This window comes from Camelus bactrianus, chromosome 13 (genome assembly GCF_048773025.1).
Source record: "Camelus bactrianus isolate YW-2024 breed Bactrian camel chromosome 13, ASM4877302v1, whole genome shotgun sequence".
Taxonomy (NCBI): domain Eukaryota; kingdom Metazoa; phylum Chordata; class Mammalia; order Artiodactyla; family Camelidae; genus Camelus; species Camelus bactrianus.
In genome coordinates this window covers 41,498,187-41,524,974 of record NC_133551.1, presented here as the reverse complement: position 1 = coordinate 41,524,974, position 26,788 = coordinate 41,498,187, and the positions used below count along the sequence as shown (strand labels likewise).

General features: G+C 34.9%; 1 protein-coding gene and 1 non-coding gene across 2 annotated transcripts in view; one reads left to right on the top strand and one right to left on the bottom strand.

Annotated features, from left to right (window-relative positions):
* Positions 1 to 26,788, top strand: part of ZYG11B (zyg-11 family member B, cell cycle regulator) — a 72,752-nt gene that overhangs the window by 29,171 nt on the left and 16,793 nt on the right. The window contains exons 3-13 of the mRNA XM_010951785.3: positions 1,621 to 2,375; positions 8,881 to 9,021; positions 11,017 to 11,193; positions 12,279 to 12,343; positions 14,958 to 15,057; positions 15,305 to 15,355; positions 17,667 to 17,828; positions 17,939 to 17,986; positions 25,189 to 25,386; positions 25,512 to 25,564; positions 26,691 to 26,788. Of these exons, the coding sequence (XP_010950087.2) occupies positions 1,621 to 2,375; positions 8,881 to 9,021; positions 11,017 to 11,193; positions 12,279 to 12,343; positions 14,958 to 15,057; positions 15,305 to 15,355; positions 17,667 to 17,828; positions 17,939 to 17,986; positions 25,189 to 25,386; positions 25,512 to 25,564; positions 26,691 to 26,788 (1,848 nt within the window). The remainder of the gene's footprint in view (positions 1 to 1,620; positions 2,376 to 8,880; positions 9,022 to 11,016; positions 11,194 to 12,278; positions 12,344 to 14,957; positions 15,058 to 15,304; positions 15,356 to 17,666; positions 17,829 to 17,938; positions 17,987 to 25,188; positions 25,387 to 25,511; positions 25,565 to 26,690) is intronic.
* TRNAM-CAU (transfer RNA methionine (anticodon CAU)) lies at positions 1,500 to 1,573 on the bottom strand. Its single transcript has one exon. It is a non-coding gene; the product is annotated as a tRNA-Met (tRNA).

Here is a 26,788-nt window from a genome sequence, read left to right as displayed (position 1 = left end):
AATTTATTAGTGGCCACATTTAAAAAGTAAATAGAAACAGGAAACTAATTTTAATAATTTTATTCAACCCAGTATATCTAAAAATACCATTTCAACATATATAGTCAATATAGAAAATTATTGAGACATTTTACATTTTTTTGTACTAAAACTTCAAAATCTGGTGAGTATTTTACACTTAACAGCATACATCAGTTTGGACTATCTACATTTCAAGTTCTCCATGACTGGGTGGCTATTGTATTAGACAGCATAGTTCTAGAGTAATAGAATTCTTAGTATATAATTTGCCATTTTTGTCCATTGTGACAGGTTTTGTAAAGATTTTTCTTGATTTTTAACTCTTTAACAATAATTAAGTCTACAAAATTCACTAGAAAGCAGTGCTTCCACTTAAAAAATACTTTAGTTCTAACTTAAGGGTGGCTGGCTGGCAGCCTGATCTGTATTCAGTGTGAGTCGGCTGAGGTGCCATTTAGAGTTCTCTTGACTCCAAGGCCTTTTACTTACCTGGTCCGAACTGTTCACTCACCCCAGATTGTTCTTAGTCTACTTTTTGTTGTCATGGCTGTTACTTCTTTCAAAGTAAATGTTGCTTGGTTGATGTGTGATATTGTTGGAATAGATGTGGGTCCAAAGCATTATATGCTTCTGGCATGATTAACTGATGGCCTGGTAAAGCTCTAAGGGACTTCAGATGTGTCCACTTTATTTGAATTCATTTGACGGGGAGGGACTGTAACCTCTAGATCCTTTTAATAAGGCTTCAGATCTAGCTAGTGGTTTAATAATGAATTATAGATATATATATGCTAAATATATGTATGTGTATTTATGTGTTGGTGTGTATAATAATTTATTATAGTGAACTTAAAGGCTAGATAGGCTAGAAATGGATTGGTAACAAATCCCAGATCCAGTAGCTTAACATACAGTGTATACCTCACTCATGGCACAAAAATGCTGCAAGTCCATGGAAGGTTCTGCTCCATAATCATCCTAGGATCTAGGCTGGTAGAGGTTCCACTCACATAAAGGTACCCTGTCTAGAACTTGAAGGCTCCTCACTTTTGTCACAGTAGGAAAAGATAGCGTTGGAAAATCATGAAATCATTCACTGGCTCTTAGGTGATGTAGCATACAGCTCATTGGCTAGCCCCATCTAAATCCAGGGGTAGGCTGGGAAATGTAGTTGTGCATGTGTCTGGGAAGGTGAGGAGAACCAGATGTTAGTGAATATCAGTAATGTCTACCACAGACCTGATTCTGCCATGTGCTGTCTCTGTAATCTTGGAAAGACACTTTTTTGAACTCCAGTTTATTCATCTGTAAATTATAGATAATAATATTCTTATCGTGCTGAATTATGTCTATTAAATGAAATGTTACATGGGAGTGCTTTGAAAGTGTAAAGTGTGCTGGAAATTTTAGCGATCCTTTAACCAATTTTTTTGGGGGGGGAGGGAGGGAATTAGGTTTATCTCTTTATTTATTTTTAGAGGAGGTACTGGGGATTGAACCCAGGACCTTGTGCATATGAGGCATGCACTCTACCACTTGAGCTATACCTTCCCCTTTTAACCATTTTTTGAAGTTAAAGTACTGCTTGTTTTTTCCCAGGTCTCTTGAATGATGGAACTGTAGGTATTTTTAGGGGCAACCAGATGCGCTTAAAGCGAGCTTGCATTCGCAAAGCCAAGATCTCTGCTGTTGCTTTCCGGAAAGCCTTCTGCCACCACAAGTTAGTGGAACTAGATGCCACAGGTGTGAATGCTGACATCACGATTACAGACATCATCAGTGGGCTCGGCAGTAACAAATGGATCCAGCAAAATCTCCAGTGCCTAGTGCTGAACTCATTAACTCTCTCCCTCGAAGATCCTTATGAGCGGTGCTTCAGCCGACTTTCTGGCCTTCGAGCATTAAGCATCACCAATGTTCTCTTTTATAATGAAGACCTGGCTGAAGTTGCTTCATTGCCAAGATTAGAGAGCCTGGATATTTCTAACACCTCGATCACAGACATCACGGCTCTGCTAGCCTGCAAAGACCGACTCAAGTCTCTAACCATGCACCACTTGAAATGTTTAAAAATGACAACTACACAGATACTGGATGTTGTTCGGGAACTAAAACACCTGAATCATCTTGATATTTCAGATGATAAACAGTTTACCTCAGACATAGCTCTTCGCTTGCTAGAACAGAAGGACATCCTGCCCAACCTCGTCTCCCTGGATGTTTCTGGGAGAAAGCATGTGACAGATAAAGCTGTTGAAGCCTTTATACAGCAACGACCCAGCATGCAGTTTGTAGGTTTGCTGGCCACTGATGCTGGCTACTCTGAATTCCTCACAGGAGAAGGACATTTGAAGGTTAGACTTTAAAAATGTATTCCTTTTTCAGGCTGACCAATGTTTTAGTTGTATAAGGCTCCTTAAGATGAATGTCTAATAATATATGCAGCATGTTCTTGAAACAGGACATTGTGTAGTGGAAAGGGCTTGCTTTAGAGTTAGAGTCCTAATTAAAATACCAGCTTACTTGCTTCATGACCCAGAGCAAGCTCTGATGTAACTTTTTTGAATTTTTGTTTCTTTATTTATATAATAGATATCATTCCCTACCTTTAGAATTCTTCTGAAGATGAATGGCTATGCAAAGTGCAAGTCATATAGTACGCCTTGGATAAATGATAGTTCTCATGATGATAGTGTTTAGGTATTTGGAACCACTTGAATTTCTAATGGATTAGTTCAAAGAAACTAAGGATGCTCCTTGTTGAATTGAGTATCTAATGGAAGATCAAGTTCTCCAAGGAGATCTCTATTGTAGAAATGGTAAAATCTTGCTTTTCTCAAGGTTTCTTATGCCTAATGATTTAAGTTAGGGAAACATCTATTGGATTTGGTAAAGCCTGGGATTCAAAGATGAAAAAGATAGAGGATCTGCCTCCAAGGAGCCTGATGGGAGTAGTGTTTTATGATCACAAATAACTGTAAAGCCAAGGTTTGGTATAGTTGCTGTAATAGAGCAGGAAAATTTTTTTCTAGCTGGAGAATGTGGGGGGCTTGATAGAGGGAAAATAGTATCTGAATCAGACTTTGAATGATAGAATTGTGACAAGTTTAAGGAAAACTACTATTTTTCTAACATGCGTTATATCCTGTAGATACTTTATATTGCATATGTTAATATCTATAGAAAGGTATTAACTCCATTTTATAGATGAGAAACAGACTCATAGAAATTACATGATTTATTATTAGTTTAGAACCAACGTTTGGATCTACATCTGTCTAATGCCAGAGCCCTATTTTTTCCCCCTACTACCTACACCACTTAAACAGAAGAATTCTTTGATCCTACCTGGAGTGGAGTCAGGGATGGCCTAAAAGTGAATATTGTGACCAAAATGGCAAGGTATCTTTTTTGATAAAGCATTATTGATCTCAAAAAAGGAGAAGGAAAAGTTAATCATAAACGTCTTAAAACATTTCACTATTTAGATTTTTTCTAAATTTAGTCTTAAAAAAGAATGTAGAAAGTTATTTTGAGTCACTCTTTTTTATTCATTTATTCAATAATATTTTATCAAGTGCTTCTGCACTATGCACTGTGCTGGACATGGGGAACCTGATAGTGAGGCCAAATAGGCATGATCTTGCCCTCATGGAGCTTGTAATTTAGTGAAGGACTCAGACAATCAAGTATCAAATGTCACGTGTGCTTTAAGTATATGTATCTCTATATGTCATATACATATATAGTAATATAATATATAATGCACACATATATATGCTTTAAACTGCGTAGTGCTAGGAATCTAAAAGATAAACAATACTATATTTGAGAATGTTTAACACAGATACTCGACTTAGTTTAAGGCTTCTCTGAGGACTTGCTGAATGAGTAGTTTGGTAGAGAACATTCCAGGCAGAGAGAATAATATATGCAAAAGATGTGTGGGAGGAAGGACCATGGTACATCTGAGGAACTGAAAAAAGGCCACCGTGGCTGGAACTCCATGGTATTAAGTCACAGAGTGATGAGATGAGGCTGAAGAAGTAGGCACCAGGGCCAGACTTGGCAAGGTCATATGAGCCAGGTGCAGGGCAACAAGAAGTGTGAGGAACTTACTTAACTACTGGTTATGGAACAAGATAGATTTCTAGCACAGGGCTTGTTGGTGAAGGAAACATAAAAAGGTAAATTAGTATTTTAGCGTTACTCAACTACCTAACAAATGGATCAGATAGTAAAGAATTGTAAAAATCAAAAGGGAAGGAACCCCTGTATGCTGGGAGTTTAGGAAGGATTTCCCAGAAGAGGTGAGCTTGACCTACGTCCTGAAGGATGAAAGGGATGTACCCCTAGTACACTATGCTATATAACCTTCTCAAGGCAAAGGTCCTCTGATAGTTGAGATTCCTGAGCAGTATAGTTTTTGCTGATTCTTCTCACCACTGACAGACCCTAGAGTGAATTAACCTGGGTTTTTAAACTGGGACTAGTAGGACATCTATATTCCACAGTGCCTCTGTGAAACATGTCAGATTTCACAAATGGAACCATTATTACTTTGAAATCTTGGCTCTAGGAAACACTCACTTTATTTGCAATTATTTAGTTTCCAGCTCTGTAAACACTGAAGCAGTGATTCTCAACCTTGACTACAATTAAAATTACCTGGACTATAATTATTTGAGATAGTGGATGTTTTAACCAACCATATCATGGTAATCATTTTGCAGTATATACATGTATCAAATAAGTATGTTTTATACATTAAACATATGTCATGTATGTATATATAAAATTACATGTCTTGATAAAGCTGGAAAAATTGTTTTAATTTTTAAAAAATCAGCTGGAGAGCTTCAGCAATTAAATCAAAACCACAGGGAGAAGGGACCCAGGCAACTGTATTTTTTAAAGCTCCTTGGCTGATTGCAATATGCAGCCAAAGTTGAGAATCATTGTCTTAAAGTATATAAAAAAAATAGAGATCATTGGAACTTTGCTCTTTATTCAGCTGTATACAGAAATTGATGTTTCTTTTAAATTCTTTGACCACTAATTTGAGAGCTGAAAAATAATGGGTCACGTTAAGGAAACAGAGCCGAAATTACTCCATCTCTTTTTTAGAATTGTCTGATTTAGCAAAGTTGATGAGAAACTTGTCTGAAATGATTGTCTTAGTATTGTGATGCTTTCAGTTAGTTTTTTGGCTTTATTTGCCTCCGTTTTTTAGACCACACTAAAGGATGCCAGAAATAGAAACAGCGTGACTCCCCAGTATTCTTTATGAGGCGTGATGTAGTACTCTGAGTGGGTGATTATAAGAACAAATGGTTAGTTTTTTGCACTTTCATATATATCATTTATTTTGATTTCTTGACTCTGAGAGGGAAGTATTGTCCTCATTGAGAGGGAATGGCTTTCTTAAGGGTCACAACCAACTGATGAGCCTGCCTTTGTGCTAAGTATGTGTCCTTTCCACTACATCTCATTGCCTCTATTTGAGTATCCTAGTTCTTTTCTTTTCCTCTCAATTTCTAGTCCCAACACAAAGGGTTTTCTTACCATAGAATTTCTGACTCTGTCATCTCTGTTTCCCCACCAAATTTGCTCTTCTGTTAACATCAGTTTCCTGAAACTTTTACTTCTCCACAATTAGGAGTCATGTTTTTTGGCCACTTCATTCCCAGACTCTGGGGTTATTTTCCAAGCTGTGGTTCCCAGTTCCTGAGAATTGCTGGAAATGTGCTAAACCCATTATTAGTTTTCAGTTGTCATTTTATTTGATCTAAACTGGCATTTGACATGGTTGATTTTGTCCTCCTTTTTGAAGTACTTTTTTTTTTTTTTTACCTTATCTTCTAGGATATCACACTTGTCTTGTTTTGTTTGTTTTTTTTCCCCCCTACTTTTCTGACTGTTCGGTCTCAATTTCCTTTATTGGTTCTTCTTAATCTCCCAGGCCTCAAATTTGGAGTGTTCCATACTTTGGCCCTTAAACCTATATGCTGATGACTCCTAAATTTGTATCTCCAGCCTAGACTTCTCCCTTGAACTAAGATTCTGTAATGAACTGCAGTCATCAACATCCAGTGAAGTTACATATAATTTTTTTAAAGCAGAGGAATGGATCCATTTCAAAAAACACTTACTGAGTACTTATTAAAGATGTGTGAGCTAGTGCCTCTGCTCTTAAGGAATTCTAGTCTAGTGGAGAGGAGACATTTAAAAATAGCTTTAATCCAGTGTGAGAAATGCTATAACGGTTATATACTGAGTGCTACAAGAAAGTTTTCCTTAGAACATAAATTTTAGTTTTACTCCATATATTAAGTATTAATAAGGCTTAATTTAGTAATTAATAAGGACATTTCTCTTTTTAAATTGTTTGCTGAAACTAGTACATACAGACATTTGTTTTGTTTTGTTTCGTTGATCTAGCATATGAAATTGATTGAATTGAAGATGCTTATAGTTTGAGGAGTATGATTGCTTGATTTGAGAGTTTATCACTGGCTAGAGAAGTGTTGATCACTGAATAAAACATAAAGGCAATGAAATTTGGTTTAGAATATTTATGTTCCAGTAACAAAAGTTCTTTAATTTTATATTCAAAGGTACCTTGAGGTTATAGTTCATGTAAGATATTATAAAGCTTTTGGAAGCAGCCAAATGTGGATAAATGAAGTCAGACAATGATTATTGTTATTTGTTTTCCCTTTTTACAGTCTTTTTTGTCTCATATAATATTTCAGTGTCTTTCCAAATATAAGAAAATCAAAGAAAAAGTTCAGGATGATTCAAAAAAAACTAAACACTTGGAAAATTTCTATTATTCAGCAACTCCTTACATATGTGAATACATAGTCAAGACCAATGTTTATGTATGTATATTATACATAAATAATTTAAAAAGCATTTTGTAAACAAACTTGCATTGTTATTTCTATAATCTTACAGATGTTCACTATGTGCTTTGTGTCATTTGTACATACCTATACTGTAGTCTAATTCCTATTAGACCTTTGTAGCACATTCTGTCAGTGGTTGAAATGTCATTTGTGATGCAGCCCTTCATTTCCTCAAAGCTGCATATTCTCACCTGAATACTATGTGTTCAGATAAAACCTAGTTACTGAGTAACTTTTTAAAAAAATTTAATGGAGGTACTGGGGATTGAACCCAGGACCTCGTGCATGCTAAGCATGCACTCTACCACTGAGCTGTACCCTCTCCCTTTGAATAATGTATTTTCTAAGTGTTTATTTCTGTGTTACCTTTTATAATGTTACTGCCAGAAAAGACAGTCTTCCAACTTAATGAAAAGATTATATCACTCTGAACAGCAGGTTTGGTGGGTTTTTTTTTTTAAACTTACTGTAAAATAAGAGATACAAAAACCATAAATAATAAGTATATGGCTTTATGAGTGAAAATAAGGCGAACACACTTGAAACCATCACTCAGGTTAATAAACTGAACTTTGTCAGCTATCCTGAAGCTCTTCCATATGCTTCATCCTGAGAAGAACTCCCTCCTTCCCCATGAAACTAATCTCTGTCCTGACTTTAATGATAATCAGGTCCTTGCTCTTTTAAATAGTTTTATGACCCAACTGTTTATCTTTAGGGACTTAATTAATCTTGTCCATTTTCCAAAAGTATATGTCTCTTGAGTATCTTTTAATTTATAAGTTCCCTCTCCATTCCTTTCTTTCCTTATAATTTGTATGTTAAAGAATCCAGTCCTTTGACTTGAAGAGTTTCCCTCAATCTGAATTTTCTTGATTGTATTCTTGTGTTGTATATCTCTCTGACTCTGTATTTTCTACAAGTTGGTAGCTAGATTTGGAGACTTAATCAAACTCACGTTTGGTCCCTTGGACGGGACCCTTAGGTGTTATGCTCTTTCATTAAGGAAATATGTAATATCTGGTTGCTTTCTTTCTGTGATTTTTAGTAGTTGTTAACACTCAACACCTAGTTCCATTAACTCATTGGGGATCATGGTGATAGTCTAATAATTTCTATTTTAATTACTAGTTGAATTGCTTTTCTAAAGTGCCACTTCCTGTTATATACATTTGGTTACCCAATGGTATATGAACCACAGTTTAAGATAGACGTAATTTGAAATGAACCTCTTAATGCTTAATGGGAGCTTAATTAATCTGGAGAAGTTAATTAATACATTTTTTGATGAATATTTATTGAGTGCTTATCTGAGCCACACATAATGCTATCTGTTGGGGTACAGTGGTGAATAGGCCAGTCTACTAGGGGGATTATGATAACAGCTATGAAGATGTTTCAGGGAGACCTGATTTAGATTGGTGGGTCAGAGAAGTCCTCTCTGAAAAGTGTCATTTAACTTGAATTGGAAGGATGAATAGAAATTAGGCAGAGAAAGAGAGGAGGATTTCAGTCAGAGAGGATATTATGTATAATAGCCTTTACCTGAGAAAGAGCTTGGTTTATTGAAAGATTAGGAAAAAAGTCTAGTGTAGCTAACACATTGTGAGTTAGGATAGAGGGTTACCTTACGAGGCAAATAGGAGCCTAATCACATAGTAAGACCTTATAAATAGTGTTAAATATCTTGATATTTATTTTAGGTACAGTATAGAAAATTTTACCCATAGGCTTATAGTAGGATCTGAGCCTATCTAATATACATCTCTTTAGCACATGTACACCTCCATAGCGTGACTCCTCTGGATGGGTTGGAAAATAATCATTCCCATTTATTTTAGGCCTTACATAGCTACCCTGGATGCCGTCTATACAAATGATGTTTGAATAGAGAAAGTTAGAGAGTTGGAAAGAATTCTAAAAGCTAATTTTCTGGCTATGTTCAAAGGTGTCTGGGGAAGCCAATGAAACGCAGATTGCAGAAGCATTGAAGCGATACAGTGAACGGGCATTCTTTGTCCGAGAAGCTCTCTTTCACCTTTTTAGCCTGACTCATGTGATGGAAAAAACAAAGCCAGAAATTTTAAAGGTAAGAATAAGAAACTGGATATGAAAATTTTGAAGTTATCTTCCTGAATAGTTGATGGTTTTGTGAAGAAAATTAGTGAAAATTTTCATTTAGTCTTTGAATTTTTTTGTGATGGAATTGATGTGTGTTTTCAGTTATTAGCCATAAATGAGAAAGAGAGGAGTTAGTTTCATAGTGTTATTGAAGTTTTATATTAGTCTCATTAAGCAATATAATTGCCTTCCAGTTCATATTTACCACCTAAAACCAGTGATCAATGTGATATTTTTTCACCAGCTGTAGTAGAAAATGGAATATATGATAGGAATTAGGACATTGCTTTGTGTATTAGCCCCATATTGCTTCCATATAGGCTCTTTCTAGAAATACAGTATTGGAATTTTACAAGGCATTTTTCCATGCCGTTTATGAACCTTCTATACTTTTGTAACTAATCTGCATTATTCTCTAATTAAGATATTTTAACCAAGACAGCTTTTGAAGGGCAAAAAAGGAAGATTCTTAATTTTGTTGATTGCTTAGACCACTGTTCAGAATGTGGTCCTCTGTCCACCAGAATTCTGGGATATTGCTTATTATAAAAAGCAGATTTGTGAACCTCACTCCCAAGAAACTTAGATTCAGTAGGGCTGGATAAGGTACAGGAATTTGCATTTTAATAAACCCCCAAGGTAATCCTTATGCACATTCAGTTTTGAAACCAGTGAGTATAGGACTGTGTTATCTTTGATACCTCATTTAGTGGTCATAGCAATCCCAAGAGAGAAGATTTGTCTTCTGTTTTACAGACTATATACCTGAGGGTCTATGAGATTAAGTAACTATAAATTAGTGGCAGAGCCAGAAATTACTTAACCTCTTGGCTGTCTTAAATTTTGAGAATAGGGTGTTTGGATAGGAACTAGTAACATTTAAGTCCTAGGATGTTATCTCTAGTATCTGTCACTCCATCCATACATACCAGAGGATATTGGCACTTGGTACATGCGATACCTTTTTTTGGTTTTGGTTACTGTGAACCTGAGTTACAGAGGACTAGACCTCTAGTCCTGATCTGAAATATTCACTTGTTCATTCATTCATTCAGAGACTGATGCAGAGAGAAATGCAATTCTTTTAAGGAGTTTTTGCTGCAAAGGGGAGCAGGAAAAAAAAGTGGTAGTTGACTGAGGAAGTATGTGGGGTTTTGTTTTTGTTTTTGTTTTTTTGATGAGAGAAAAAACAGCTTGTTTATATGCTGATATAAATGATTCAGTACAGGATAAAAAATTGGTGTAGGAGTGAGGGGAGAATAGCTGAAACAGTGGCCTTGAGCAGACAAGAAGGAAAGAATCTAGCATATAAGTGGAGGGATTTCTTTTAGAGAAGAGCCCCAAAGGAAGACACCATATGCACATGTGTATGCTGGTAAGGGGTACATCTGGTAGCAAGAATCTGAAGCTCTTTTATGATTGCTTCAGTTTTCTCAGGGTATTTGGAAGCAAGGTCTCCAGCCAATAATAATTAGGGAGGATTTGTTGGGGATTTGAGGAGAGAGGAAAAGGTGAGAGATAGTTATCTAGACCAGAGGGAAGTGAATGAGTTTTATTGTACACTAACTTTAGCAGTGTTCTCGAGGAACTGAATGTTGGGATTTGAAAGTGAAATTTGTTACTGGCTTACTCTATTCAAGTCAGTAAGACTTTATTTAGTACTTAACATATAGCAAGCACTGAAGTAGGTCTTGAAATACAAAGATGTTTTCCCTGAACAGAAAAGATTCATTAGCCTTACAGAAAAATCTCTGGACATGAACAACTTGATACCTACCTTGACCAAGTGGGCAGGAACTAAGTATTGGTGAGTAACTGCTATGTCCTAGGCTCTTTGCACAGGAGAATAAAAAAGATACTTAAGACATTTTAGAAATTATTATAGATTAAAAAAGTAATGTTGCTATATGAAGAGGGCTTATATTTATAAGTTGGATTAAGAGAACTAATTTTTTATTCCCAGCTTGTGGTTACTGGGATGAGAAACCACCCTATGAATTTGCCAGTGCAACTTGCTGCAAGTGCCTGTGTGTTTAACTTAACCAAGCAGGATCTTGCTGCAGGAATGCCTGTCCGACTCCTGGCTGATGTGACCCATTTGCTGCTCAAGGCCATGGAGCATTTTCCCAATCACCAGCAGGTAAGCATATGGGAATTCCCATTCAAATAGTCCTTTTAGTGTCTCCTACCCATCTCCCACCTTCATACAGTTCATTTTAGTGGACCAAGTCTGGAAAATTCAAATACCTTTGGAGGCTATGAAGTAATAAATTTGTGGTATGACTGAGGGTAAGACAGTAGAGAAATAGAAAACTAAAGGATGCATTCCTTTCCTAAAAATATTTAAATGCAACATTGTGGGAAAGAATGCAAGCCATACAAATCCCGTCTTGCATCTAGACCTTGAGTTTGTGATAATTTTAGCAAACAGGTCTAGGTATAGAGCTTCTGCTCTGAGCCAAGCACTGGCTCAGTATTCAAGTAATGGGATAAAGAAGTGAGTAAGACATAGGGGGAGGGCATAGCTCAGTTGTAGAGTGCATGCCTTGCATGCACAAGATCCTGGGTTCAGTCCCCAGTACCTCCATTTAAAAAAAGTAATAAATAAACCTAATTACCTCCCCCCCAAAACAAAACAAAACAAAACAAAAAGAAGTGAGTAAGACATGGATTTTCTATTGCTAGCAGTATAAGTAGACTACAAAACATGTCCTGTCCTCAGGATGCAAACTAAAAATGGTGCTTGAAATATATGTTTAACTCTTGAAACTTAACTGTGAGTTGGCAAATTAGTAAAAAATATTCAGAGGCCCAAATCAAGTAAAAATGACAACCCAGATTGGTGAGTGGGTCGTTAAAGCCAGCTTCCCTCATTGAGGGCAGTTGCCAAACTAGATGAACTTCAGGCTTTGATTTTCATGGACTCTGGAAGCCAGGTGGACAGAAAACAAAGCAGGACCCACCCAGAGGCCACCAGAAGGGATGGATATTAGCTGGAGTTATCCTATTTATCATCTAATGGAAAAGACAAAAAAAAATTGTGGAAGTAAACTTACATGGGTCCAGCTGAAGTCAGTCTTTGAACAGTAGATGGACAGAATAAAGATTGTAAGAAATGAGTGGTGTTTCATCCATCTTCTTTTTTTATAGAAGGTACTCCTGTTTGAAAAATAACAAAACAATATTTTATTCAGGATTTTTTTTTTTCTCTTTATGGTTCTTTAGTTACAGAAGAATTGCCTCCTTTCACTTTGCAGTGACCGGATTCTTCAAGATGTTCCATTTAACAGGCAAGTGATAGCACTAGAACTTAAATGGGGCAAAATGGAATTTTAGAAGTCTGGTTTGGTTTATTTCTTACCAGTTAGGATATTCCTGATGTACAGTTAATCAGTGGGTGGGATTGTGCGTTGCCCTATAGAATGCTAAGTCTTCTTTCTCTAATTCAGTGCTTTAACCTTCAAGATAGCTGACTGGCCCCTGTTTTCATAGGCCTTTGCTTAAGAAGTTATACTGATTATAGTCTTCAGAATATCCACACAATATTGTGGGCTGAGGAAACAGGCATATAGAAATTCAGTGTCTTGCCATGGTTTTATGACTAGTAACTGTAAGGGTAGAAAGACTCAAGTCCTCTAGTTCTAGGTCCAGTGTTCTTTGTGTCATACCTCTTATTGTTATATAATATTGAATTATAGAAGAAACTTTTTAAGCAGAGGTTAAGGGAGACTATATAGATGGATTCCAGTCAGTATTAAAGTTTCTCTTCTTTCTAAGATGTGATTTGGGAGCTAAAAAGATGACTTTTTTTCATTTTACTATTGTAAAATACAATTTTTTAGTGATGGTATTTTGAAAAAGAAATTAATACTTTATGATTTAATGAAAAGTACATTTCTCAACAGCAGTTTTACTGTGATGTTCTTTTATTTGGGTAACAGTACACTGTTATCTGCAATGGCTGAGGAATGAGGTGTTCCATCTACTATTTGAAATAAATAGTTTAGATAAAAACATAACTATATATATTTCATGTAGATTACTAATTTCATTTTATAAATATATTGAACATCTGTATTGATCACATGAAGTCATAGGTAGGAAAGACATAATCTCCTAAAGAAAACTGTAAACTAACCCAGGGGTTGGGAAACTTTTTCTTAAAGGACTGGATAATATTTTAAGCTTGCAGCTACTTAACTGTGCCTTTGTACCTCCAGAGTGGCTATAGACAGTAATTTATAAGCAAATGGGGATAACTATGTTACAACAGAACTTTAGAAAACAGACAGCTGGGCCCACAGCTGTAAAATCACTCTAGGTAGGCTATAATTTGCCTACCTTTGATATAGCCAGTGTACTCTGCTAGAATTGAGCTTCTTTGTGGTCAAAGACTGTGATTGGTTAATCTTTGCCTCTCGTACTTGGTGCTTAAGTGGATGTTTAATGAATGGATGGATGAATGAATGAATGAGTATGATAGAAGACAATTTTTCTTAGAAAAGAATGACAGAATGTATTGGACCCCCAAATGAGGGAAAGATTCCATCTGATTGGTGATCATTAAGGATTTCATGTTAGTGATGGCATGTGAGATAATAAAAAGATAACCACTGATGTATGAAGCACTTACCAGGCCCTTGCTGAGTGTTTTACATATGCTTATTCAGTCCTTACAGCAGTCCTGTGAAATTGTTACTCTTGTAATCTTCATTTTACAGATGAGGAAACAGAGGCACAGAGAAGTTTAGTAACTTGCTCAAGGTGATAAGATAGTAAGTAGCAGAATTTAGATTTAAATCCAGACTGACTCCAGAGCTTCTACTTTTTATATACATGCTATATTGCTTTGAAAATGAGAGCTGGTTGAGTTGTTTGTTTTGTGTTGTGGGAACTGCACAAATAAAGGTACAGTGGAAGTCAATACTTGTAAAAGTTAACCCTTATCAAAAGCTTGGTATATGCCAAGTTCTATACTAAATCTTAAACTTTATGGGTGATATCATATAATCGTCACGGCAATCCTATGGAGTAGATCTTACTATTTTATAGACAAGAAAGTTGAATTTCAGAGAGATTAAGGAAGTTGCCCAGGATCCCAAAGTTAGTCAGTGGTGAAGGTGATATTTGAATCCAGGCTGGCTGCAAAGTGTATGATATTCTTAATGACTTGACTGATTGCCTCACATGATAAAATAATTTATTTTATTATTAACATTAGGTAGAACAAGAATTCAACCTCAAAATTCAAAGAATGTCAGAATCTGCTCTTAACTACCACCTATATTACCTTATAATTGTGGACACGTTTGGGGACTAGTAAAGTTTCAACATTTCATATCCTCTCTTTTCCTGCTGTATTTTTTCCCCCATAGCATAAGTGAGTACCTAAATATACCATGTATTTCACTTATTTATTTGATTAATTACCTGTCTTCCCCACTATACTGCAAGCTCTATGAGAGTGGAGATATTTTCTTGTTTTGTTTACTACTCTATCTCCAACATCAAGAACAATATCTGGCATAAAGCAGGGGCTCAATAAATGTTTGTGAATGAATGAATGATGTTCCCATTGTGCTGGGTACTGGAAGGAACCCAGAAAGTATTTAAAATTATTAGTATAGTATAGAAATCACTACAGAATAGAGAGACATTATAATTCTAGTCCCAGATAGTTTTGACCATATTTTCCAAACTCTTGCTTCTTTACAAAGTATTGTCAGAATTAATGATGAGGTACCACCTCCAGATCACTAAGTATACTTGTTATTCTCTATCAGTTAAGAGGAATTTTCCCTTTCCTTCTCACCTGTCTAAATTGTAGCATCACTTCCCAGCAGGAGCTCTGAAACTATGCCTGGGCCTCCAGGATTAATTCATGAAACTGTTGTGTGTTTTCAGGTTTGAAGCAGCCAAACTTGTCATGCAGTGGCTCTGCAACCATGAAGATCAAAACATGCAGAGGATGGCAGTTGCAATCATTTCCATCCTGGCTGCCAAGGTACCTAAACTCTTGTTGAATAATTTTCTATAGAAAGCTGTTTCGCATTACAGTTACTATTTTTCCCAAAGTCTCTGTGCCAGTTAAGTTAGTAAACCTCACTGCCAATATACTTAATTCAAGCTGCATTCAGTATTCAGGTTGACTGGAGATTTTCGTCTGACCTTTGGAGTCTATTACAGTGAATAATATTAAACTGATACTAGTGAATTCTTGGACATATGCTTTGTCTTCTGCTTGCTTGCAGCTTTCTACGGAACAAACTGCACAGCTTGGTGCTGAGCTCTTCATTGTCAGGGTAAGTCTATGCAGACCCCTAAATAGTTTTCATTTTCATTGTTTTCAGGCAATGTTGTGTATCTTCCAACATTTTATATTTTAAAAGGTTGTTTTTGTTACTTCTAAATGAGTTTATTCATTTCTCTTCACTGAGGCAGCTTTATTCCTTAATAGAGATGGAAAGAGTTCTGAACTAGGAGTCCGATGACCTGGGATCTGATTTGTAAACTCATTTTGTGAATTTAGATAAATTACCTGGGCCATTGGGGCCTAAATATACCATATACCTTCAGATTCTACTTAGTTCTAAAATTCTGTGGTTTTGTTATTTATGAAGAAATTATAGAGACTCTATTATAGGCATAAGATTATGCTAGATGCTTTAGGAAAGAAGATAATGTAAATAGCTGATACAAGATACTACTTACTTCAGTTGAGGAAATAATAAAGTGAATAGTGAAAAGTTAAAAAGCTTTAAAGAGAATAAGTTTAAACCATGCCTTAGGGAGGACTGGAAGCAAAAAGTCCACTCAGGGGCTTCTTGTCACAATCCTGGCATGAGATGTTTGAACAATAATAGTAGATGAAAAAATCAAATGAGAGACTTCCTTTTTCTGTAACAGATTATGTTTGTAATGAGAAAGTAAATTTCATACTTGATGTTATATTATATTTGATAAATATGTATAGAATACTCATCAGGTACCTACCACCTTAATAGATGTTAAGGATCTATACTGAATTATGTCTATAATTCCTGCCCATAAGAAATTCACAGTATAAGTAGAGAAAATAACTATATAGACCTGTTTGTAATACTGTCTAATAAGCGCAATAATAGGGATATGACTGAAAAAAGTAATGTACAAAGAGGAAATGGTGCTACAATGGTATAAAGGAAGGAGTAGAAATTCTGGAGTCAGTACATCTGGGCTTGTTCCCAATTCTGTCACTTACTAGCTATGTGATTTGAGGCAAGTCACATAAATTTTCTTAGGATGGATAAAAAATGCTTTATACAGTTATTATGAAGATTAAATGAAAAGGAAAGAAAGATTAATTAAAGGAATATGCTAAGTACAAAGCACAAAATAAATACATATGTCAGATGAGTAAAAAAGGATTTTATTTTTGTTATTTTCAGGGATGACATTTTAGTTTTAAATATGGCTTTTTGCTGCTGTATATGTGTTTCGGTAATTTTGACTTGAGATATATTCAAAGATTTTAAGGAAGTAGTTCACTCATATGCTTTGGGGGAAAATTAAGTTTAGTGTAAGTAGGAATTAGCAAGAGTTAATAGTACTGGTGATGATGACGCTAGCTGTCTTTTTCTTTTTCAAGCTCTTAATTATCACCTATAATTTACAGATGAGAAAACATAGAATTAAATTTGCAAATAAGTTTACACAGTCAGATGCAGCAATTAATTTAAGCTTAGGTAGCCTCATTCTAGTGCCACACTCTTAGCCACTGTTGCTATTAAATTACATAATTGCAACTAGATGTTTGTTTCTTAAAAAATTTTTTCCTGAATTATATGTAACTTTAAGTAATAGTGTTCATAAATGTTACTTGTATCTGTTTTAACAGAGCTTCGTTTTATCCCCAAAAGTGTAATCTAAAAGTGGAATTATGGATGCCTTATGTAGGTCTTAAAACATTTATTTTTCAAGATTAAATTTCTTAAATTAAAGCTATGATAGAAATAATTTACACATGGAATTTCAAAACTATTATCTTATTTAAATCCAATTTAGACTTAATTCTCTTAATATTGTATGTAGTTTGTTTTTTCTTCTTTTTCATAAGGAAAACTTGGAGGTAGAGAGAATTAGTTCTTCCAGTTCTTATTTTCTCTTACTAAGTTGACTATGATCAAATTACTTGATATTTCTCAGACTCAATTTCCACTCCTGACAAATGGGGATAACAATATTACAATATAGGATATATAATTTGCTGATATTTAGTAAATGTTAGGTTCATTCCCTTCACTCCCTGTACCTTTTTTATCCCAGAATCTGAAATGAGTGTATGTTATGACCCATGGGGTCCTAAGCTTTAATCATTTTGTTTTCCATTATATTTATAGGCAATTAGACTATAGATATGAATAGAATAATATAGAAGTATTTGTGAAAATCCTCTATTTTTCTCTTGTTAAAGGAAAAGTCTGATCCAAGAGGCTGTTTGCTGTACTTATAAAAACCTTTATGGGAAATATTTTAAGCCATGTAACTAATCCTCATGGACTTGTTAGTCCATGTTATTATCACTAATTATAACAATTCAGTAATTAGAAATTAATCCTATTTTCCTTCTTTCAGCAACTTCTTCAAATAGTGAAGCAGAAAACAAATCAAAATTCAGTGGACACTACTTTGAAGTTTACTTTGAGTGCACTTTGGAACCTCACAGATGAATCTCCAACCACTTGCAGACACTTTATTGAAAACCAAGGGTTAGAACTCTTCATGAGGGTTCTAGAGGTTAGAATGGGAATTTAGCCTACAGTTTTGACATTCATTTATTCATTGATTTAAGCACTTATTTATTATATTTGGTTCTTTACTAATAGGTTTCTCTTTCTGTTTTACAGTCATTCCCAACTGAGTCATCCATTCAACAGAAAGTCTTAGGACTTTTGGTAAGATAAAAGCATTTCCTGCTAATTTCAAGCTGTAATTATCTTCTGTCTGATATAATACATAGAAAGATGCTACTCTGTTCATAAACACTTAATGATATTAGAAAATATATATAATATAACTAGCTGAAAAAAAGCAGGCAACAGAACTATACATAGTAAGATTTTCATGGGGAGGGGAGGGTATAGCTCAGTGGTAGAGTGTTACTGTTTGGCATGCGTGAGGTCCTGGGTTCAATCCCTAGTCATTCCATTAGTAAACAAATAAATAAACCTAATTACCATCCCCCTCCCCCCAAAAAAAACAGAAAAAAAGATTTAAAAAAAAAGATTTTCACCACACTAAAAGGAAAAATATAAATTACATACTTTTTTTTTTTTGGTATAATACAGAGCTTCATTGTGAGCATATTTACTTTTATAATCAGAAAAGACGATCTCGTTAAAAATGTCTCTAACAAGTGTTCTTGGATTCTATGTTTGATAATTAAGCATTACTGCTTAAATGACTGCTTAACAAATCAGATATTCTGTAAATCTATAGTGGATATATGTTAAAGTGAGTCTTCAAAGATGAAGGGTCAGATGTTTTAATCATCTTTAATCATTGCAACAGGCAGAGTTCCCATATGGTAAAAACAATTTTAAAGCAGACTTCTGCTCTTAAGGAATTAGATCACAGGGGGCACAGGTTAATAAGTTAAAAAAAAATGTAGATTAGTGTTTGTTTTGTAGATATTAGAGTATGAGAGATGGATTTTTGGGTAAGCTAAGGGTTGGCATTTAAGGACTATCTATTCACTGTAGCTTTAGTTATATAAAGCAGAAAATATAAAATGACCTAAATGCCCAGTAATAAAGAAGTATTAAGTAAATTATAGTATTTGATTATTTTATTCAGGGTTCAGAGGATTATATATACAGAAATTGGCTCAAGTCAGTGTAAGAGGAAAAAGGAAATTTAAATATTCAGAGAGATCTCACAGGCTTTTAAAAATGCTTTAAAATTTTTTTTCCATAAAGAATATGTGTTTATTATAACTAGTGAAATCGTACAAAAATGTATTTTAAAAGCTTAAGACTTTGTCCCCAACCTTCCTTCATTTCCATCTCCATGAGATAATTAATGTTAATACAACCTGATATGCTTCTTTCCGTATCTTTCTCCATTACTTTGTGATTGAATTTTTTTCAATAATTTATTTTGAGATACTGATTCTAGTTGAATTTTTTGTGGTCAGCGAACATACTTTGTTTTGTTTGAGTCCTTTTGAATTTATTGAGACTTGTGTGTGGCCCAGGATATGGTCTGTCCTGGTAAATGTTCCATGAGCACTTGAGAAGAACATATATTTTGCTGTTGTTAGATGGAGTGTTCTATAAATGTCAGTCGGGTCAAGTTGGTTGATACTATTCAAGTCTACCATAGACTTACTGATTTTCTGCCTACTTGTTCTAGCAGTTATCCTGTTCTATCTATTTTTGCTTCCTGTATTTTGAAGTTCTGTTATTAGGTTTATAAACAGAATTGTTATACCCTCTTGATTAATTGACCCCTTTATCATTAAGGGATGACCTTCTTTATCCCTGGTAATATTCTTTACTTTGAAATCTCCTTTGTCTCCTTAATATAGCAATTCCAGCTTTCTATTGACCAATGTTAACATGGTTTATCTTTTTCTATCTTTTACTTTTAACCTATATTTGTCATTATATTTAAAGTATGTTTCTTATAGACAGCGTATACTTTGTATCCTGCTATTTTATCCAGTCTGAGAATCTTCTTTTTATTTGGCTTTTGAATTATTTACACTTAATGTAATTATTGATATGGTTAGATTTGAGTTTATCAAGTTGGTATTTGTTTTCTGTTTGTCCCACCTGTTTTTTGTTTTTTTCCTTCTTTTTCTGCCTTTTTTTGGTTTAATTGAATATTTTTTAATGATTCCATTTGATCTCCTTTCTTGGTTTATTAGCTGTTGCTCTGATTGTTACGTTAATTATTGTTGTAGGTTTATAGTATACATCTTTAATCATAATCTACTTTTAAGTGATTTTGCATAATATCATATATAGTATAGGAACCTTACAATCATAGATTTCCATTTCTGCTCTTCTTTCCTTTATGCCATTATTGTTATGCATTTTACTTTTATATACATTATAAGCCACACAAACATTGGTTTTTTTTAAATGCCAATTATCTTATAAGGAGATTTAAATAATTATTGAAACTTATATGTTTACCCAAATAGTTACTATCTCTAATGCTGTTCTTTCCTTTGTTTAGATCCAGATTTCCATCTGCTATCATTTTCTTTCTGTCTAAAAAACATCCTTTAACATATCTCATAGTGTGGGTCTGCTGCTGATGAATTCTTCAGCTTTTATATGTCTACAAACATCTTTATTTATTTAACCTTCATTTTTTTAAACATTTTTTATTGAGTTATAGTCATTTTACAATGTTGTGTCAGGTTCCAGTGTAAAGCACAATTTTTCAGTTATACATGAGCATATATATACTCATTATCACATTTTTTCTTCTGCTGTGAGCTACCACAAGATCTTGTATATATTTCCCAGTGCTATACCATATAATCTTGTTTATTAACCTTCATTTTTGAAAGATGTTTTTGCCAGGTGTAGAATTTTAGGTTGTACTTCAGTACTTTAAAGATGTTGATTACCTTTTTTCTGACCTACATCTTTCCAGTGAGAAATCTGATGTCATCATTATCTTTATTCCCCTGTATGTACATGATTTTTCCTCTGGCTGTTTTTAAGATTTAAGTAAGATTAGCAATTCCAAATAATTTGATTATGATGTGTTTTGATGTAATTTGCTTCAAATTTCCTGTACTTGGGATTCATTAAGCCTCCCTTGTTCATTGTTTCCAAGTTAGAAAAGTCTTTGGCCATTGTTTCTTCAAAAAAACAAGTGTTTTGCACTCTCCCTGCCCCAGACTATTGGAGTCCTTTGGAGACTCCAATTTCTCATATATTAAGCTGCTTGAAATTCACAACTTTTTGGTGCTCTTTTAATTTACTTTGTTCTATCTTCCATATTTTTACTTAACATTTGGAACATATGGAATATATTTATAACAACTGATTTACTGTCCTTCTCTGCTAATTCTAACATCTGTGTCAGTTCTGGGTCAATTTCAAATGATTGATAATTTCCCTCATTTTGAGTTGTTTTCCTGCCACTTTGCATTCCTGGTAGTTATTGATTAGATGTCAGACACTGTGAAAATTTTACCTTGTTGAGTGCTGGATACTTATGTTTTTCTGTAAAGTATTCTTGAACTTTGTTCTGGGATTAATTAACTTACTTTTAAACAGTTTCATTGTTTTGGATCTTGTTTTTATATTATATTAGGAGGATCCAGAGCAATGCTGAGGCTAGCTAGGGCTAATTATTCTGTACTACTTAGACAAAACCTTCCTCAGTATTCTACCCAATGCCCTGTGAATGATGGGTTTTTCCAGACTGGATGGTGAGAACATCCTGGCCCTTGTGAGTGTTAGGAACTTTTCTCTAATCTTTTTTTTTCTTTTTCTTTTTAAAAATTTTTCCCCTTTAACAGAGTCACTGGGGATTGAACCCAGGACCTCATGCACACCAAGCAGGCATTCTACCACTGAGCTATACCCTCCACCCCACTTCTATAATCTTTTTTGATGGCTTTTTCTGCCCTCAAATAGTTTTCTCAGTCTTGCTCAGATCAGTACTCTGCTGAATAGAGTGGTATTCCTGCAGCTCTCTGGATTCTCTCCCTGTACGGTTCTCTCCTCTCTGGTATTGTCCTATAAACTGCCTTGGTCTCCTTGGTCTCTCAGCTCCAATTCTTCAACTCCACGCATCCACTGGGCTCTGTTTCAATTTTATATCCCTGGTGCCACAGGCTGGAAACTCTCAAGGCAATATCTCACCTTGTTTATTTCCATCTCTAAAGGTCACTGTTCTTTATTACCTAATATCTGGTATCTTGAAAACTATTGTTTTATGTTGGGGTTTTTAAGTTGTTTCAGAAAGGAGAGTAAATCTGGCTCCTTTTACTCAGTCTTGGCCACAGTGGGCATCCTCAACAATCTCTCATTAAATAGATTTAAAAATGAGAACTGTATCTTTTATATTTACCCATATATTTCTCATACTTGTCTTTTTTTTTTTAACATTTCTTTTAATGTAGGTATACTGGTGATGAATTTTCACTCAGGTTTTGTTTGTGTGAAAAAAATCTTTTATTTTGCTTTCATTTTCTTTTTTAAAATTTTAAAATTATTATTAGTAGTATTTTTAATGGATGTACTGGGGATTGAACATGGGACCTCATGCTTGCTAAGCATGTGCTCTACCATGAGCTATAACCACACCTCCTTGCTTTCATTTTCAAAAGATAAATTTTTGCTGACTGGTGAAGTTAAAATGGACATTTTTTTCTGTTTGGTTTTTGGGTTTATAATTTGTTATGGTGATCTCTGATCTGTGATCTTTGTGTTAACTACTACAACTTGCTGAAGGGCTCAGATGGTTAGCATTTTTTAGCAATGAAGTGTTTTTTAATTAAAGTATGTACATTATTTTTCTAGACAATATTATTGTGCACTTAATAGACTACAATATAGTATAAATATAACTATTATATGCATTGGAAACCAAAAAATTCATGTGGCTCACTTTATTTCAGTGGTCTGGAACCAAATCCACAGTGTCTCCAAGATACGCCTGTATTTGCTTTGTTAGTGTCTTCAGATCAGCTTTTACCCTAGGACTGGTATATAATTTAGCCCTACTACTATCCAATGTGAGATCTCTTTGTTTAATGTGAGATCTCTTCACTCTGTCTGGTGAGAATGTGAACTATTCCTAACTCTGGCATGTGTTCATGCACTGCTTTCTCATGGTTCTTTCGTAGCCTCGTGGGGTTTCTCTCTGGATCAGTACTCAGCCAGAGATTTTAAGGGATCCCTCTGCAGATATTTTTCTCTCTTTCTCTCTCTTTGGATCTTTTTCCTTTACATTACTGTTTTCAACAAATTTGTGCTGCCTTGGCCACCCTGAATTTTGATCTCTGTCTCCTCAACTCAGCAAAGCTGCCATATTCTCTTTAGGTTCCCCTAACATGCACAGCAATCTGGAAACTGCCGCATTTGAGTATCTTCTCTCAAGGATCATATTCCTGTATAGCTAGTTGTCCACTGTCTGAAAACAGTTCTCTCATATATTTTGTCTGGTTTTCTAGGAACTTGTTTACAGTAAGAAAGGATGGCCATAATTCTTCTGATGCTCTATTCCAGATCTTTCTTTTTTGTTGTTGTTTTTTGTTTTAATGGTTCTGTCTTTGCATTTTCGTGTGTGTTTGTGCGTGTGCGTGCATGCGTGCGTGTGTGAGTATTTTTAACATTTTTTTAAAATCAGGTACTATCTAGTAGCTGTAGTATATGAAGTTTTGAGGAGGGCATGTCTAATCCATTCTTGTGTTTGATGATTCTTACTCATGGATTGTTCTTTCACTGTGAATTGTAGTGTAGCATTGTGACATGTTGTCTTCTGTGGGGCTTTGAGTTCAAGGTGTGTTCTTCTCAGAGGATCTTTGTATTTCTTTCCACCAAGCTTCTCCAAGCTTGGAGGAGATGGAGCACTACCTTTTCTTGGTTGGTTTGTTTGTTTTAAAAGACATGTTTCTTTTCTTTTTTTGTCACTATAAAAATGGTACATGCTATGTAAAAAATATAAATAGGAAAGAATATAAAAATGATTGTAAGATGACTTTTCTTATTTGAATGTGTGAGATTGAAGAAGGGCATAGGAGACATTGATTAATCATTGATACTGATGGAAAAATACAGGATTCTACACATTCATGTAGTAAGTATAGTTACACTTGTCTCTTCTCTCTTCACTCTTTTCCATGGTTGGAGAAGAAAACTTGTTGGTCATTAGAGAGAATACATTTAGACTTAATGCCTTTCATTTTCATTTATTATAGAATGACTTAAACTAGGGATTGAATAGTTTATCAATGAAAAAGCCAGGGGTTTTGGTTCCTAAGGAATGGAATCAATGTGCTAGGAAGAGAATTATGATTTCATAGTAGATGAAGTGAAGTTTTAAGAATGAGGATTAATCTTCAGAGTAGTGAGATAAGTTGGATCTTAGATCTTTTTGGAGAAGATAAAGCACAGTCTAAACTGAAAACCCCTCAATACTTTTCCAAGTGAATAGAAGTCTTCCTTATGTATTGCCTAGGGAAGCCATCTCACCCCAAGTTCAGATGAAAAACCTACCTTCCCTAGGCCAGCAGGCAAACTTTGACGTTCAGTGGTCTAAGGCTGTGAAATTTGTAAGACAGAGGATCACTACACTGCTCAAACAAATGGATACTTTTTTATCTTCATCTTATTCTGGCTCTCCTCATTATTCAGAACTGCTAGTCCCTTCATCCTCTTGATACGCTCACCCCTCTTTGCTTTTTAGATACCAAACTTCTGGGTTTTCTCCTACCTGTCTTACTGTGGCTTCTCAGGTTAGTTTCTTCAGACCACGCAGATGGTGTAAATTTGAACTATAGTCTTGTGTGAGGGCAGACCCCTGGTTATAAATTATAAGGGAAGACTTTTTCTTTTAGGCCAGAGCCCAGATTACAGTAGGCATCTTTTTTATGCATCCATATCAATCCACTCTTTTTCTGAGGTGTAATGCTTTAAAGTCCTTGCCTCATACATGAAGTCTTAGTTCCAGTCTCTGGCCCTTACATTCTGCCCTTGCATGGCTGTTAAAACCCAGTTCTCTTGCCCCTGCAGGCCAGTGATGGCATGCTACTATTCTAGTTTGATTTTCTGTTTGCATCTTATCCCAGTGAGTAAAGGTACATATTTAAAGTTTGTTGTCTATTTTTCACCCAGTACTTCCAGATACTTTGTAGCAGGAAATTTTAGATTACCTAGTTCACCATTTTGCCTGAAAATGAACTAACTACTATTTCTTTATTAATTTATTGTTTGGGGAGGAGAGGAATAAAATCATCCCTAATCCCAGTGTGCTAACATAGCAATAGTTCTTCACCTTTTGTCCATATGTACATACATGTTTAAATCACTGCAATCTGTGTTCTTTCTTAGAATGTAAAGAGTCATTTAGCCATTTACTATCCATATTACATTAATTTTTATGTCTTCTTTTTTTTTTTCAGAACAATATAGCTGAAGTACAAGAATTGCATTCTGAATTAATGTGGAAGGATTTTATAGACCACATCAGTAGCCTCCTACATAGTGTTGAAGTGGAAGTCAGTTACTTTGCAGCTGGAATTATTGCCCATTTAATATCTAGAGGCGAACAAGCTTGGACATTGAGTCGGAGCCAGAGGAATTCTCTTCTTGATGATCTGGTAGGGTAATTTGGTGTTTTCTGGAAACATACAAATAACATTCATAGTGATTAAACTATCAAAGCCTCATAATGCAGTGCCAAATAAAGATTATAATCCTTTCTTGTGTGTCTTATGTCTTTCAGCATTCAGCTATTTTGAAATGGCCAACTCCAGAGTGTGAGATGGTAGCATACAGGTAATAAGCAAAATAATTAATGTTAAGACCAGTAACCTAGTCATTTTGCTTGCCTAGAGATCATTCCTTTTAGATGTATATAGTATTTCCCTTGGGCATCTATCTTTGTATTGGCTTTAAAGTAAGCAAAGTATTTTTATTTTATTTTGCTACCTGTCATTCATCAGTCTTTCCTTCATTCCACATTTATTGAAGACAAGTGCCAGGGAGTTGTTATGCTCTTGAAATTCAAAGATGAGTAAGACATGGTGCCTGCATATAAGAACTTTACAGCCTAGTGAGGGAGATCAAATGTACATCAGATATAATTCAGATATGCTAGTTATGTGCATAGGATGCTATGAAATTAAAGATGAAAGACAGTACTTAAATCTGCACTGGAAAATGGTAAAAAAAAACTTCTAGAAGAAGTAGGTCATGAGCTGAGTTTTGAGAAATTAAGTAGGGCAGAAGATTTTAGGAAGATTATTAATGCAAGGAGATCTAGAATAAGAGGACACATTTAAAGAACTAGAAGTAGTACCTGATTTGTTTGAGGAAACAGTTTGTAATAATTTATGAAGGTACATACTGGGATGCCTAACTCTATTTATGACAATTAGGTGACTTGATAGCTAAGTTACTAATATACCTGAAGTGTTCCAGGTTGCTGCATAAAGAATAATATTACAACTTATTTTGTTGTCTACTTTATAAGTGCTAATGCTGCCAGCATTTTTGATTTTCCAGCTTATGTTCTACACATTTTGGGGCAGAAGACTAGTAGAAATAGAAAGACTCTAGACCTCCTTCGTGGTGTTCTACTAGTTATCAAATAATTTCTCCTTACCTAAGTGTCCAAGCCAAGGTCTGCTATTCTTCAAATGTGTATCTTTAAGACCAAATGAGTACTTCTGAAAAAAAGTACCTTGTTCCGATCACCTTCCACCTTCTGTAGCAAGACGTTTGTCTGGATACGATCCTTTATCAAATGGCTAAGACAAAGAAAAGATGTTCTATAGCTCATTTATATTAGTTTCAAAATGGTACAATGAAATTTCTGGAATAAAAAGCTCAGAAATCATTGTTTTAGCAAATGACACTAAGTATAGGATGTACCTTTTTTTCTTTTCTTTTGAACTTTTAGGTCTTTTAATCCATTTTTCCCATTACTTGGCTGTTTCACAACACCAGGAGTCCAGCTGTGGGCAGTCTGGGCCATGCAACATGTTTGCAGCAAGAATC